General features: G+C 45.1%; 1 protein-coding gene across 1 annotated transcript in view; it reads right to left on the bottom strand.

Annotated features, from left to right (window-relative positions):
- Positions 1-16,106, bottom strand: part of LOC311234584 (hyaluronan-binding protein 2-like) — a gene marked incomplete at both ends in the record, with an annotated part of 52,428 nt that extends 36,322 nt beyond the window's left edge. Inside the window, 3 exons of the mRNA XM_084321831.1 lie at positions 8,340-8,447; positions 9,094-9,187; positions 16,047-16,106. Of these exons, the coding sequence (XP_084177957.1) occupies positions 8,340-8,447; positions 9,094-9,187; positions 16,047-16,106 (262 nt within the window). The remainder of the gene's footprint in view (positions 1-8,339; positions 8,448-9,093; positions 9,188-16,046) is intronic.
- Between the last annotated feature and the right edge of the window lie 986 nt (positions 16,107-17,092).

Raw genomic sequence — 17,092 nt, 5'->3', positions numbered from 1 at the left:
CTACTGAGTTATGTACATTACTACTGGCCATACAGTACACAGGTATATGTGATGAACACCCACACAATAACACGGCTTAACAAGAAAGTACTGTTTATAATATTTATTAGAAGAGCACCAAGATTATCTTACATTTATTAAGAATGAGAGTTGCGCTTGTAAGGCGAAGAATGTGCATGAATAGGTCAAGAGCGTAAGTCCATGAGCATATTACGATGGGGATAATTAATACCACCTGTAGCATAAGAATTATATAAGGAACACTCGTAGGTCAGCTGGAGATACTAAGGGGGTTCCCTCCGGTTGTAAGCCAGCAGGGGAGAGGAATGTTCGAATGCAAAAGTCTGGATCAACGAGGAATCAATAAGCTCCAGCTACGGGAGTCGGTACATATACTCCCCTCGATCGGCAGACAAAGCAGCAGCTATAATCCAAGTATGCGCGACAGCATAGATGGAAGCCAGCCAGCCTCTTCCTAGAGACGGGCTCGAGTGATGCTCCTCACGGGTAAATCCCACACAGCAGCGGGGTAGACGGTTCTCTGCTCCAGCAACCACGGTACCAAATCAATAATCCAGCCAGAAAAGGCTCTGCATTCACCGGTGTAGATTCTCCTGTGCACGGTACTTCACATTAACTAGGTCGAACTTGACGTTATTTCACTAAGCTCTGACACTTTTACTATCCTATTTGCACGCGGTTATAAGTGCTCTATTTAGACGCACAGTTGCTCACTTCACTTGGTCGTTGACTCGTAGTGAAGGCTTTAACGTTTGAGGGTAACTAACTAAGGAACGAACGATACGTTGAATGAACGTTTTAGGATAAGACAAGACTACTGCTGTATCCACCTGCGACGTATTTATACGTAAGATGAATAATCTAGTGCCAACCTCAGTTCTGTCTCGTATTACTGCGCAAACCTGGACATGTTGAGACAAGCCTTGGCGGTGGCTTTGAACTTGCCCTTGGGGGTATGGTCGTTGGTGCCTAGGGGGTCGCTGTCCAATAGGAGAACGAATATTATGGTCTGGCCTGTACTAGGTAAAGGGATATTCCGTGTATATGTACAAAGAATATACAAGGGATATCAGACGATATACAAATACTATACAATATATCTCAAGCAATAAATATATATATTCGGTTTAATCTGACCCTTTGTAACAGCCGCCTCCTAATTAGTCCGCACCTAATTAGATAAGCAGAGACAGATTAACCGTCTTGTCCACTACTCAATGTCCGTTGTGAGGAGTAGGGCAATTCACAAAGTCAGTGGGTCATGGTCGTCAGCAAGGGAATCAGGTAGCCTTGGCAACTCTATCAGCCTCGCCACGGGTCGGGTGTATGTCCGTCCCTGGACGAGCACTTCTGCCGCTCTGACCTTTCCGTCGGCACCAGTGATCACTTTGCTTACACGGCCGGCCGGCCACGCAGCTCGGGGTAGTGACTGGTCTATGATCAGAACGGTTGTGTCCACCTTTAAGTTGTCCCTGTCCTTGACCCGTTTCTGACGGGCTGGACGGGATGGAGGGGGGCTTAGGAGGAAGCGGGCCTGAGACTGCTTTGATCTGTGCTTGGCTGCGCCTCCACATCCTCCGTCTGTTCCTCTTGTTTGGTCTGTACCCCGTCTGAGGAGGGGCCGGTTCCGGCCGCCCCATCAAGGAGTCGCTTGGGGTGCTGGGTTCGGGGTCAGCTACGTCTGGAGCGCAGCTGAGGGGGGTGGAGTTCGGAACTCCCTCTTGTGCCCACGGTTCTCTCACAGGCCTCTCGCCTAATGTCAATAGCCTCTCAACGGGCTGCACGAGAGAGTGGTGTCGCTCACCTTTGTGTGCAGGCAGCGTGTAGGCGTGGGTGGACTGTCAAGTCCGTAGAGGGGGCCCTGGAGCGTCCACCCCAGTCGGGTCTGAACCGCGACTGGGCATCCTTTGGGTCCGATGTGGGCCGCCTCAATTGGGAGAATGAGGTCCGCGTGGTCGGAGCCGATGAGCAGGGTCGGTGTGGCGCCGTCGATAAGCGGTATAGGTAGTCTGCGTAGGTGCACGTACTTCGCCATCAGCTGTGGGATGGGGTAGGTGTACTGTGACAGGCCTATGTCGTGGCTAGTGAAGACGTTGGTAATACTATACTGCTTCTCGGGCTGGTCCACCGCTGCTATCTTGAAGGAGACATTTTTACCCTTTATGGTCTTCTGGTCTCTTCTGATGGTACGTATGGTCATTGTTCCTTTGGCACCCCGCAGGCCCAACTGGGCTGCGGCGGAAGCGAGGAGGAGAGTCTTTTCAGACCCATCGTCTAGGACGGCGTAAGTGTCCAGGACCTTGTCCTTGTAGCTCAGGAGCACTCTGACCACTTTGATGAGCACTCGGGGGGTCCCGCTATGCTGGTCTATATGGAGCACTCCTGTTGGCCGGTTGCCTTGGATCTTCTGGTGGGCCCCGCACAGTGCTGCGCGGTAAGCGGCGCCCGCCTGGGCCGCCTCATGCCACTGGTCAACTTGGACGGGGTTCAGTGTCTTATATTCGGCGCACTGTGCCAGCCAGTGTCCGCCGTCGCAGTAGGTACAGTAGGGGGCGGTCTGGTGGCTCTTCGGTACTGGTGCCACCGCCTCGGCTTGGTACATTACCGTGACAGGCCCACTTTGTTGTCCTGGCGGACGCCTGTTGATGTCATGCAGGACCTCCAAGTGGGCGCCGCCGCACCTGCTGCACTTCTTCTTCAAGCGGCACTCAGCTGCCATATGGCTGCGCGCGCAGCGGAAGCAGCGGCGGTGGTCTTTGATCCACTGACTCACCTCGTCCGTGGTCAGCTTCTTGAACTTGTCGCATTGATACAGCTGATGTTCCCCTTCACAGTACTGGCATTCAATCTTCCACTCCTCTTTCGTCGAGGGGGTGTTGTGGTTCTTGTGCTGCGGTACTGATTCGGCTTGGTGCATAACGGTCACCGACCGGCGGTTATCATTTGATCCCCGAGGTCCATCTCTTGGGCTTGGTCCACTCCACACGAACGTGTCCAGTCGTAGGCTGCTGACCTCCCTGGCGAGGAAATCAGATAAGTCTAGGAGGGATGCCTCTAGGCCGTTGGGGTCGCGGTGGTCTCTCTGCCGCCGAAAACGCTCTTGTCGGGCGGGAGGGAGCTTCTCTAATATCCTTTCTACATTAGAGTTAGCGTACAGTTCGTATATCCCCTTTTCCTTTTGGGACCCCAGCATCCCTACCAGGGACTGTACCTTGATAGAGAGGTCATCCAATGCTCTGTTGTCTCTGGCTGGGGGGAGGCGGTCGATATCTCTTATTTCCTGTATCACGTAGTCCCATATGCGTCCATAACGTTGGTCGAGGGCTACTAGAGCCGCGGTGTATGGGGTACTTGAGTTGGAATATGCCAGCGCTATATTATGCGCTCTGGGCACCTTCAGGTGCTTGAGGAGGATAGCATATTTGTACGTCTCGTCTGGGACGTCGGACATCATAGTCTCTAAGCACATCCGTAGCTCCGTGTACTGTGCTCTGTCCTCGCGTGTAAAATCCGGGAACGTCGGTGTGCCAAGGTACGATGCCATGGATGGCTGGCACATCGGTGAGCGTTGGGGGAGAGGTCTCCTGGGCGAGTCTCCCCGTACGTGTCGTCGTGGGCTGGTACTCGGTGGGTACCAAGGCCCGGGTACCCAGGTGCTGTTCCTCGGGGCTGGCGGTGCGTCAAACTCACCCTTGAGTTGAGTCGGGGGTCTGTAACGCAGGGCCTCGGGGCTGACGTCGGGGCTGTACTGGGCCTCCTGGTCCAGAGTACGTTGCTGCTGGTCGGGGCTGTACTGGGCCTCCTGGTCCAGAGTACGTTGCTGCTGGTCGGCTTGACATTCCTCCTCTTCCTCTTCCCTTCCTCTGCTAGGTCCTGGAGTCTTCTGTTCAGTCTCTCGGCGACGTAGGCCGGTTCTTCCCGGTTGCTGGGTCTCGTATGGACCGGCCGGGGAGGGGGTTCGGCGACGTGGACAGGATCCTCCTGTTGGCGGGGTCCCGGGTCGCTTGGTCGGGTAGGGGAATGTGCCCTAGACCCTTGTCGTGATGATCTCCGGGAGCTCCGTGCGGAGAGAGGGGGTGTCGCCATGGCGATCAATTGTTCTACCATCTGCGCCTGCAGCCGGTCGCGCTCTGCCTCGCGCTGGGCATGGCCGGCGTCGCGCTGTGCATTGGCGCTGGCATGGGCGGCGTGGAGCTGTGCATTGGCGGCGTCGCGCTGTGCATTGGCGGCGGCGTGCTGCGCATCGGCGCGGCTTCTTTCAATGTTCTCTTCCGTCTGAAGGCGTCTGGTCTCCAGTCTTATGCGGTCGTCTTCACTCCTTTGTTGCGCCTGGAAGCACTCTCGCTCAATTGCAGCGTGTTCGCGCTCGCTCGTCTGTTGAGCCTGGAGGCGTTCTCTTTCCATGGTAGAATGTTCGCGCTCACTTAGTTGTTGCGCTTGAAGTCGATCGCGTTCTGTGGAGGCTGCCAGGGTGGCGATGAATGCCTGCGCCAGCATCTTGTCCGCTTCGCTGGGGGAAGACACTGATGGAGGTGATCGGCTTCTGGCAGTGCTCGTTGGAGATCTGTTCTCTGGGCGCGCCTCGAGGTCCGTCTCCTGGGCGCGCTTCTCTTCTGGTAGTGGGTCGGGTTCTGTCCCTGGAGCGCTTTCTTTATCCTGGAGCTCTCCGGGGACCGTCCCGTTGACGTTGTCGGGGGGTATAGTCATGTCATGTCCCTCCTGGTCCCCCCCGTGGGCTTGGTCAGTTTCGTTAGAACCCACTGGGGTCTCTACTGGCAGGGTCGCCTGGTCGGTAGGTTTTGACATGCTTTGACTATCCGCTTTATTTATTTTATCCGCAGTTAACGTCTGTATAAAGCTAGGTAGTAGACTGGCAGCGTAGTCCTCTAGGTAAGAAGGTGGCTGCCGTCTGCGCTGCGGGCGATCTAGCTTAGGAGAACCGTTTGTGGAGTGTTCACCGCTGGCCATGTCAATATTAATATTATATTAAATATTACACTGATACTCTTCGGCTCGAAGGACCAATTGTAACTGAGGGGTACAATTCCCTGACTGTATTGATAAGTATGGTATCATTAAACCACTACTGAGTTATGTACATTACTACTGGCCATACAGTACACAGGTATATGTGATGAACACCCACACAATAACACGGCTTAACAAGAAAGTACTGTTTATAATATTTATTAGAAGAGCACCAAGATTATCTTACATTATTTATTAAGAATGAGAGTTGCGCTTGTAAGGCGAAGAATGTGCATGAATAGGTCAAGAGCGTAAGTCCATGAGCATATTACGATGGGGATAATTAATACCACCTGTAGCATAAGAATTATATAAGGAACACTCGTAGGTCAGCTGGAGATTCCCTCCGGTTGTAAGCCAGCAGGGGAGAGGAATGTTCGAATGCAAAAGTCTGGATCAACGAGGAATCAATAAGCTCCAGCTACGGGAGTCGGTACATATACTCCCCTCGATCGGCAGACAAAGCAGCAGCTATAATCCAAGTATGCGCGACAGCATAGATGGAAGCCAGCCAGCCTCTTCCTAGAGACGGGCTCGAGTGATGCTCCTCACGGGTAAATCCCACACAGCAGCGGGGTAGACGGTTCTCTGCTCCAGCAACCACGGTACCAAATCAATAATCCAGCCGGAAAAGGCTCTGCATTCACCGGTGTAGATTCTCCTGTGCACGGTACTTCACATTAACTAGGTCGAACTTGACGTTATTTCACTAAGCTCTGACACTTTTACTATCCTATTCGCACGCGGTTATAAGTGCTCTATTTAGACGCAAAGTTGCTCACTTCACTTGGTCGTTGACTCGTGGTGAAGGCTTTAACGTTTGAGGGTAACTAACTAAGGAACGAACGATACGTTGAACGAACGTTTTAGGATAAGACAAGACTACTGCTGTATCCACCTGCGACGTATTTATACGTAAGATGAATAATCTAGTGCCAACCTCAGTTCTGTCTCGTATTACTGCGCAAACCTGGACATGTTGAGACAAGCCTTGGCGGTGGCTTTGAACTCGCCCTTGGGGGTATGGTCGTTGGCGCCTAGGGGGTCGCTGTCCAATAGGAGAACGAATATTATGGTCTGGCCTGTACTAGGTAAAGGGATATTCCGTGTATATGTACAAAGAATATACAAGGGATATCAGACGATATACAAATACTATACAATATATCTCAAGCAATAAATATATATATTCGGTTTAATCTGACCCTTTGTAACATCTAGTTTGACAGTTTGATTTGAATTTAGTTTGACTGATTTGCAGAAACAGCCTGTTGAGAACAGGACTTAAACAGAGGGGTATAGAGACATGTTAGAATGCATAATCTGAGTGGTATTTTCCGCAAAAGAAACATCAAAGACATGTTTTAACTTGTTGAACCTTAACTTGTTGAAAAGGAGTATAATATGGGACATTTGAAGAACACGCCAACATTTTGGGAAATACACTTATTTGCCATCTTCCCCAGACAAGAGGATTCATTGAAGTTTTGGAGTTTTTGGAAGTTGTATTTCTTCACTTTTGCTGGAGCTAGGCTAGCTGCTCCCTACCACTTCCAGTCCTTGTGCTAAGCTAGGCTAGCTGCTCCCTACCACGTCCAGTCCTTGTGCTAAGCTAGCTGCTCCCTACCACGTCCAGTCCTTGTGCTAAGCTAGGCTAGCTGCTCCCTACCACGTCCAGTCCTTGTGCTAAGCTAGGCTAGCTGCTCCCTACCACATCCAGTCCTTGTGCTAAGCTAGGCTAGCTGCTCCCTACCACGTCCAGTCCTTGTGCTAAGCTAGGCTAGCTGCTCCCTACCACGTCCAGTCCTCGTGCTAAGCTAGGCTAGCTGCTCCCTACCACGTCCATTCATCGTGCTAAGCTAGGCTAGCTGCTCCCTACCATGTCCAGGTCCAGTCCTCGTGCTAAGCTAGGCTAGCTGCTCCCTACCATGTCCAGGTCCAGTCCTCGTGCTAAGCTAGGCTAGCTGCTCCCTACCACGTCCAGTCCTCGTGCTAAGCTAGGCTAGCTGCTCCCTACCACGTCCAGTCCTCGTGCTAAGCTAGGCTAGCTGCTCCCTACCATGTCCAGGTCCAGTCCTCGTGCTAAGCTAGGCTAGCTGCTCCCTACCACGTCCAGTCCTTGTGCTAAGCTAGCTGCTCCCTACCACGTCCAGTCCTTGTGCTAAGCTAGGCTAGCTGCTCCCTACCACGTCCAGTCCTTGTGCTAAGCTAGGCTAGCTGCTCCCTACCACATCCAGTCCTTGTGCTAAGCTAGGCTAGCTGCTCCCTACCACGTCCAGTCCTTGTGCTAAGCTAGGCTAGCTGCTCCCTACCACGTCCAGTCCTCGTGCTAAGCTAGGCTAGCTGCTCCCTACCACGTCCAGTCATCGTGCTAAGCTAGGCTAGCTGCTCCCTACCATGTCCAGGTCCAGTCCTCGTGCTAAGCTAGGCTAGCTGCTCCCTACCATGTCCAGGTCCAGTCCTCGTGCTAAGCTAGGCTAGCTGCTCCCTACCACGTCCAGTCCTCGTGCTAAGCTAGGCTAGCTGCTCCCTACCACGTCCAGTCCTCGTGCTAAGCTAGGCTAGCTGCTCCCTACCACGTCCAGTCCTCGTGCTAAGCTAGGCTAGCTGCTCCCTACCATGTCCAGGTCCAGTCCTCGTGCTAAGCTAGGCTAGCTGCTCCCTACCATGTCCAGGTCCAGTCCTCGTGCTAAGCTAGGCTAGCTGCTCCCTACCATGTCCAGGTCCAGTCCTCGTGCTAAGCTAGGCTAGCTGCTCCCTACCATGTCCAGGTCCAGTCCTCGTGCTAAGCTAGGCTAGCTGCTCCCTACCATGTCCAGGTCCAGTCCTCGTGCTAAGCTAGGCTAGCTGTTCCCTACCATGTCCAGGTCCAGTCCTCGTGCTAAGCTAGGCTAGCTGCTCCCTACCATGTCCAGGTCCAGTCCTCGTGCTAAGCTAGGCTAGCTGCTCCCTACCATGTCCAGGTCCAGTCCTCGTGCTAAGCTAGGCTAGCTGCTCCCTACCATGTCCAGGTCCAGTCCTCGTGCTAAGCTAGGCTAGCATGCACATGGACCTCTCTCTAGGGCTACTGGACACACAGGGATGCAACTGACATCAATGTTCTTATCTGACTGTGGGGAAGATGGTGGGGACGTGTCATTCCTGTGTGTTCTAATAACCTTTTTTATTTTTTTTTAAAGGAAAAGAAAAACTGAGTTTTGTTTCAACACCAGCAATCATTTTAGAGTAAGAATACAGTTTTTGATGTTGACATGTAACATTTAATCAGTTCTATAATAGAATAGACAGACCTCTTTGGCACTTCTGGCCCTTGAAGTGTTTGGGACAGTCACATATGAAGTTTGACCCTCTCTGCTCACACACTCCACCATTGAGGCAAGGGTTTGGGTTGCAGCGACCTACAATATCAATATCAATATCAATAAATCAATACGTTTTACATTTTACACTTTAATAGTGTGAAACTGTGAAGATGTATGAGCTAGATAGATAGATAGATAGATAGATAGATAGATAGATAGATAGATAGATAGATAGATAGATAGATAGATAGATAGATAGATAGATAGATAGATAGATAGATAGATAGATAGATAGATAGATAGATAGATAGATAGATAGATAGATAGATAGATAGATAGATAGATAGATAGATAGATAGATAGATAGATAGATAGATAGATAGATAGATAAGAAATAAGAAATTCAACAAATACATAAAAAAATACTTTTTCTATAACTCCTTGAGAGATATTGACAATGAGATAATGTGTGATATTTCTATTTATTAATCATGTTGTGGAGTGTAATCATGTTCACTTTCACTGCTCTAGCCTCAAATGGTCTGGTGAGACCAGCCAGGTCAGCCAGTGTTTTTCTTTTTTACCTTCTGTAGTGTGGTAGTGAAAGGGTTAACCTTCTGTAGTGTGGTAGTGAAAGGGTTAACCCTTTGTCGTGTGGCAGTGAAATGGTTAACCTTCTGTAGTGTGGCAGTGAAAGGGTTAACCTTATGTAGTGTGGTAGTGAAAGGGTTAAACGTCTCACCTTCCGGTTCCTGGAGTTGAGACACCCAGTCTGAGTTACCATCCTCTTCATCATCCTCTTCATCACCGTCATCGCCAGTGATCCTATCTATGATCTGAAAGTAAACGTCTACAACACAGGCACGTGGTTAAATGCAGTGCTTTGTCATGTCAGGTTGGAGAAGCAGGTCTAGTGACCAGAGGGTTGATGATTAAAATCCTCCCTTAACCCTTTCACTGCCACACGACAGAAGGTTAACCCTTTACTATCACACAACCGACGGTCGCCGTCTGTTGTGTATTGTCGCAGTGAAAGGGTTAACCGTTTTGGTAGTGCGGCAGTAACAACCATCACTTCCCTTGAGCAACGACTGTACCAGTCTTTTTGACATGTGTGTGTACATGTGTACATGGGAGGTAGAGCAGTCATCTGGTAATCCGGAGGTTGCCGGTTCGATTCCAGCTCCTCCCGGGCAGTGTGTGGAAGTGTCCTTGAGCAAGACACTTTTCTTTTTGATCCACTTTTTCTCCCATTTTTCTATATTTTATCCCATCCCAATTTTGTATCATCCAATTCAACCCTCCCCTGTCACGAACGCTGTTTCTTGCCTCCCACAAGCCGGCTGCAATGTGGACTAAGTCATACATAGCACAAGTCCCCTCCGGTACTTGAGGTAACAGCAGTCGCATCTTTTCACCTGCGCAGCTCGATCTCTCAGTGGCGAGGAGTAACGCGTGGATCTAGCCCAGGGGCGTCATTTTGGTATGGCAAGGTATGGCACTCGCCATACCATGGCAAATTAATCATTATAAAAAAATTAAAATAAAACTTTTTTTAATAAAAAATCCGAATGTTGATTTAGAATTCGAATGTCAACATTATGAACCAGGCTTCGAAGCTTCGAACTATTCGGTACAGCCCTAGCATGTTTTGATATTGTCAATTATCTCACTTTTACTAGGTGACTTTTACTAGGTGACTTTTACTAGGTGACTAACTCAAATATGCCGCCAAAAAAAAGGAAAATGGACATATGGAAGTTTTTTAGTCAAAGGGCAGCAGAGACAAGTGATACAGGGACATATACAAGGTCTTACAATGGCTTAGTGATTATAACAGTGCAGTTCAGCATTCAGTAACCCATACTTATTGTGAACGTGTTTTTGATACTACATTCTGTTGAACACACACCTCAAAACCGTACCTAAGGAAAATTGGCTGAATTGCAAGAGAAATAATATTTTGATTTTATGATATGATATTACATTCTGCTCAGCATAATTTGTATGCAAAATATTGTGGTTCCCTGCTTTAGTCTGTTGACACATTTATATACTAAATGCTTTTGTGTGTTATACCCAAATGTCATATAAGTGAATCGTATAGAAACAACTCACCAAAAGTGACTATTGCACAACTGATTTGACAAAAAAAATCCACCAAGGGGGGGAAACCCCCCCTTCACCCACCCACCCTCCCTCCTTGCCATACCTTGGCTTTTACTGAAATGACGCCACTGATCTAGCCCTTACTGTCTCTAAGGAATGTAGCTGTATGTAGACTACTGTACACTCTAAATAAGGAATATAACTGTATGTATACAGTATGGAAGCTACTGTACACACAAATTAGTAAATAAAGGCCTACCTTTAATGATGTCTTCATACTTTTCATATTTCTTCTCAAGAAGATGTTTGCGTTTGTGTTTGCGGTGCTTCTTCAGCTAACCAAAGAAAAGATCATCATCACGGTGGTTAGTCGGCATCATGACATCATCATGACATCATCATGACATCATCACGGTTAGTCGGCACCATGACAGCACCGTACTAGCAGACATCATTCATTAATAAAGGCTGGTTAGAATGCATGGTACTAGCAGACATCATTCATTAATAAAGACTGGTTAGAATGCATGGTATTAGCAGACATCATTCATTAATAAAGACTGGTTAGAATGCATGGTATTAGCAGACATCATTCATTAATAAAGACTGGTTAGAAATGCATGGTATTAGCAGACATCATTTATTAATAAAGACTGGTTAGAAGAATTGCATGGTATTAGCAGACAATGACATCATTCATTAATAAAGACTGGTTAGAATGCATGGTATTAGCAGACATCATTTATTAATAAAGGCTGGTAGGATCTATTGTCTTCAAAGCTACACCCACACACACAACAGTTTAATAATGAATGAGTCCTTTCACAGAATAATGTTGTTGACAGCTTCTATAGCATTTTATCCACAGCAAAACACAATATCAGACACTGACACTGTTTATAAATGGTGAGTCAATGTATTTGACCAATTATGATTATTGTATGAATCTCCATTCCTGACATCAAACACTGAAAGAGGACTCAACAGTTTTAGAGTGTCTGACATAGTCAGGATAAATCAGTTTAACACATTTAAACACATGTATATTACCATTCAGGGATGTTGTGGAGGATAAACCCACATAAACTCAGTTTAACACATTCAAATTTGCAAACTTGTTTATCTACCTTCATAAGCGGATATACATATTATATATATAGATTCATATGATAAATTATAGTATGTACTGTACCAAGCTGATCCACTTTTAATATCATAGTTTTGGTGTTTGTTGTCAGAACTCTGATCAGCTGATGGTTTCATAGTTTTTATCGATTTTTCTACCCATCTTGAGGTACTTTTCTACCAATGTAACTGTGTTCATACACTGTTTGTTTTAGTTTATTTATTCTAAATGTATTCACAACTAAACTTGTGTCAAAGCTGAAGCTTAAACTCTGCTTCTTTTTCAGAAAGAGGTCCTGTTTTTCACTTAAAGTGAGAAGTCACCTGATCTCGACCACCTTCTTACCACTATTTGATTATGGTGACTTGCTCTACATGTATGCACTTGATCAGAACCTTAGAAAGCTGGATACTGTGTACCATTCTGCCTTACGCTTTGTCACGGGATGTGGAAATCGAGTGCACCATTGCACCCTATATGCCATTGCAAGTTACCCATCTCTACAAATACAGCTATTTTCTCGATAGCTCTCTCTTGTGCACAAAGCTCTGCTTAAACTGGTTCCCTCGTACATAAGTGTGCTTCTGTGCACAAAGCAATACAAATATGCCCTTCGTTCTCAAGCTGCTCTAACACTGAGTTCCCCATATGAGAACTGAATTGGGAAAAAGGGCTTTTAAATATGCTGCTCCTTCATCCTGGAACAAGATACAGGAGGACCTAAAATTACCAGGACTGGTCACCCTCGGAGAATTCAAAGCCATTTTAAAATCCTACGAACTCAGTTCCCTCGGACAGTGCAACTGTGTATGGTCATTTGCCTGTTTGATAACTTGAAAATTGGAGCTTGCTGTGAATGTTTTATCTGTATTTTATTGTGATGTTCTTTTATATGTTGAAACTTTCTGCTGCCTTGCTTGGCCAGATCGCTCTTGAAAAAGAGATTTTAATCTCTGGTTAAATAAAGGATTTGATTGATTGATTGATTCATTTATTGGGCGACTGGTTTGCCTCCACTGGTATGTATTTTATTTAAGTTAAAGGAACATGCCAACATGTTGGTAAATTAGCTTACTGTCTTCTCCAGAGAGAGACAAGAAGATAGATACCAGTTTCCTCTCTGTGCGTTCAGTAGAAAGCTATCTGGCTGCACGTTAGCCTAGCTTAGCACAATGAATGGAAGTGGACAGTGCCGGTTAGCCTAGGCATTGTCCAACTAACACCTCTCCCGAAGGCTACCCGGCACATGGCCTGTTGGATATACAGTATGTGCATATATCCCCGTTCACATACCTGTATATTATTATAATCTCATACCTACAGTACTCTTAATAGTTATACCACTTTCCAATATGTCTTACTACCATAGTACCTGTTCCACCTGTTATACCTTTTATACCTGTATTATAGCACAATTATATAGTATGCATACATCAGTTTAGCATATATTACCAGTAGCTTGTTATCTATATCACATTTAATCACTTGTACGTTGTATGTTACTATTGCACTTTACTGTTACATTTGCACTCTGGTTAGATGGTTAGACAACTTTTTTGTTGTTGTACTGTACTTGTGCTGTATGATGATGACAATACATTTGAATCTGAAAATCTAAACATTACACAACTAATTAAGGAACCCACTGGAATCACCCCAACATGTCAAACTTTACTTCACTCACCCTGACAGATAAATTAAATGTCTTGTTTGGTCATCACTTTTCTTCTATCTGCTCTGACTTTATACGTGATAGTTTCGATAATATTTCATCCTGATGATGTTCACGAGGTACAGGGATGAGGAAGGGATTTGACATTCACGGGTGTTTAAATTCTTTTTTTTATTTCTTTCATGTTTTACATATACAGTTTTTGTTTTGCATATATATATATTTGTTTTGTAAGGTTTTAAATTAGTACACTCATTTGAGTAGTGGAAAAGGGGTAGGATTAAATAAGTGTATACTTCTTCCTACTTCGGACATGTAAATTAAGTTATGTTTAGCTTTTGTTTATTATTTTTTTATTATAATTTTTTATTTCATAAAATTTTTGAGATCAATGATTTGTTTTGATTTTATATTGTTTGTATTTATTTACATGTTCGAAATAAAGATTTCAAATCAAATCCTGTACCCAATACTGACTTGCTTAACCCTTTCACTGCCACACTACCAAACGGTTAACCCTTTCACTGCGACAATACATAGAAGGTTAACCCTTTCACTGCCACACGACAGAAGGTTAACCCTTTACTATCACACAACCGACGGTTTAACTCTTATGTACTGTACATAATAGAAAAGTAATTCTGGTTTAGCAGAGGTGTACCCCAGGGTTTGACGCTGGATCCACTTCTTTTCTCTATTCTTATTAATGATCTTCCTTTAATTTGTTCTAATTCTTCTGTTCAACTGTATGCAGATGATACTGTTGTTTATACTTCTAAACCTCATTTACTGCTAATCCAAACTGCCCTTCAATCAGATTTCAATACCTTACAAAACTGGCTCTTAGCTAATAAACAACTGCTCAATCAAACTAAATCTTGCATTATGGTCTTTTGACCACCACATGTAGGACAAACCTGATCTGTGGCAATTTTGTATTACAATAGTACATATACGATTACAATCTGTGTAAACAACTTTTTACCAAATGCGTACATAAATACATCTATGTATGCTTATTCAGTGCAATAGCTTGTGCAATACAGACATTTTGTGCAAAGGAGCAACGTGCAATCTACAATTAATGTGCAATATATTCCAGCACTTTACAATTCAAGTGCAATACAATTAGCACATTAGCACATGGCACAAGCACTCTGTGCACTCACTTAGAGCACTTTAAATTTATATTCTTCCTATTTTCTGGTTTGTCTCGCCACGTCGTTGTGTTGTCATTGTCTGTTTCATCTATTGTCTATTTTTCATGGTTGTGAAGTTTATGTAATTTAGTAACTTGTACAATATATTTACTATTGTCTGTAACTTGTACAGTATATCTACTGTTGTCTGTTCTTGTGGTTATGAAGTGTATGTACATTTGTAATGGTCTGCTCTGTTAACATCAACCTGCAAAGGGACTACATATGGAAATGACTCTGGCTATAATCTGGTATATTTACATGAAAATGTTCATCAATATGTATTGTCCCTATTTTAAATAAATAAAATAGAATAATCACAACATGTAATGATGGTACTTATAGAGTTGATACAATGAAATACTTAGGTTTATGGCTTGATTCTGAACTTACATTCAAACCTCACATTGATCATGTTCTCTGCTAAATACATTTTGGAACCTGTGTTTTATTTCAAACTAGAAACTCTTTTACACTTAGTGTCCGAAAACGAACCTTCTACCCCTCAATACAGCAGACAATAATCTCTGGAGATTTGCTCTTAGTACTTTTATCCAAATAGCTTTACAATGTATGCCGCACATTCACACACCGACCGTGGAGGCAACCATGCAAGGTGCCAACCTGCTCATTGGAATCAGTTAGGGGTTGAGGGTCTTGCTCAAGGACACTTTGACACACTGCCAGGAGGAGCCAGAATCAAACCCCTCTATAATGTATAACTCAATTACAGTAATGGCCTCCATTCAATATCAGAAGACACATTCATTGGCTGCAGTTCATCTTTAAATGTGTACATATCAACTATCATCATGACCTACAACAGTTCTTGGTTCCATGTTCCTTAATATATCAAATAATTTCCACACAATACTTCTTCTCCACACAGCCAGAAAAACATTTATGTTGAAGGGTGAGACACATGTTACATGTTTCAGGTGGTGCTATAATGTTATACTTATATACAAAGATACAACTGTACATTCTATATTCTTTATTCTCTATTTATATTTTAGCTGGGTAAGCATCTGTTCATTGAGTGGTTGTATTTATCAATGTACATATATTTGATATTTGTATGTTAATTGTTCTAGTTTTAGGGTCTGTTGAATTGTTGATTGTTCTATAGTGTCTGTTGAATTGTTGATTGTTATAGTTATAGTGTTGAATTGTTCGTTGTGATTTTGCTTTTGTTCTTCCTATCACTCTAACGTTTTTGTTCCATTTTTTGTTTTTCATTTTGATAAAAAAAAGTTAATAACTTCATCACAATCATATATATTTTCTTTTTCTTTAAGAATTGCATTCTTTTTGTTTTATTTCCTCAGACATACTCTATTCCCATATAAAGTGCCTACTATTACATAACCTATTATATGCCCAATCTATACTACGAATTTCACAACAAATATACAACTTTTTAAGTTAGAAAGTTGTATATTATTAACAAATACAATGGTGGGGAAAAGTGAATCTTGGCAGGTTTAGCCTCCACTGCGACCCCGACTGACCCTAATATAGCCACACAGTTGTGTATGTTATATTATGCTGAATCCTTTTTAGAAATATGAAAAAGACAGAATACATACTTCAACAGGTAACAGCAGCGCCACTAAGCACAGGCAGGTGAAGAGAAGCTTGAGGTTCATGGTGGCAGTGGGTCGGTGGACCTCAGAGGGTAGAGAGAGAGAGAGATGTTCCCCGTCACCCGTCACCCACACACACAGTTCTCTAAACATCTAACCTTTGTATTGCCCAGGGCTTCCTCCACCATGCAGGCCTCTGTCAGGGTCACATTTATTGATTTGGACTCAGTGTTCCTCTAAACTTTCTAAAGCATCACCAAAGCATTATGCACCCATTACTACATGTAAGATCTCAAAGTATGGTCTCAGTTTGTCTCCTTCAAGGACCTCTTGAGTTTAAACTAGTAGAAATAGTATATTTCTCTAGCAGATAACCAGTAGTTTAAACACTAGAAACTAGTGTATTACTCTAGAGATGACCAGCTCAGTTTAAACACTAGAAACTAGTGTATTACTCTAGATAACGTAAGGTTATCCTATAACCCTAGTTATATGAATACTGGCTGAGCGTCTCGCTCTGCCTACTGAGATATATCATTATCTCCAGCACCTAGTGTGCTCTGGGAAACAAAACAAATGCACCCACTTGTACGTGACCACGCCACTCCCATGCGTGCCTCTATTTTACGCCGGAAGGGGTCACGCCTCACCCTTCCAAGTTCGAATTCCATACGCGGAAAACATCCAAGGGACCTCAGGGCGCTGAAGAGCGAGACGCTCAGCCAGTATTCATATAACTAGGGTTATAGGATAACCTTACGTTATATATCATCTGGCTTCGCGTCTCGCTCTGCCTACTGAGATAAAGGGCAGAGCGGACGCGTGGCCACATCAAATGCACCCCCTGAGGGCCCGTAAGCCCCTGCCAGGGAGGAGGGGAGTCCCGTCCACCCGCCCGTCCTAACAAAGGGGGGGGAGGCAGTCAACTTCAACCAAAGTGCGAAAAAAGGGGAACCAGGCACCCCCGAACGCACAGAGCAAGCGGGACCACGTGTGACACAGCACCCTGTGGTCCACACCCACACACTCCTGGTAGCCCACCTGATGGC

Source organism: Notolepis coatsorum, assembly GCF_963971535.1.
Source record: "Notolepis coatsorum genome assembly, chromosome: 9".
Lineage (NCBI taxonomy): Eukaryota > Metazoa > Chordata > Actinopteri > Aulopiformes > Paralepididae > Notolepis > Notolepis coatsorum.
The sequence above is the reverse complement of the archived record's forward strand: the minus strand, read 5'-3'. Positions and strand labels throughout refer to the sequence as shown.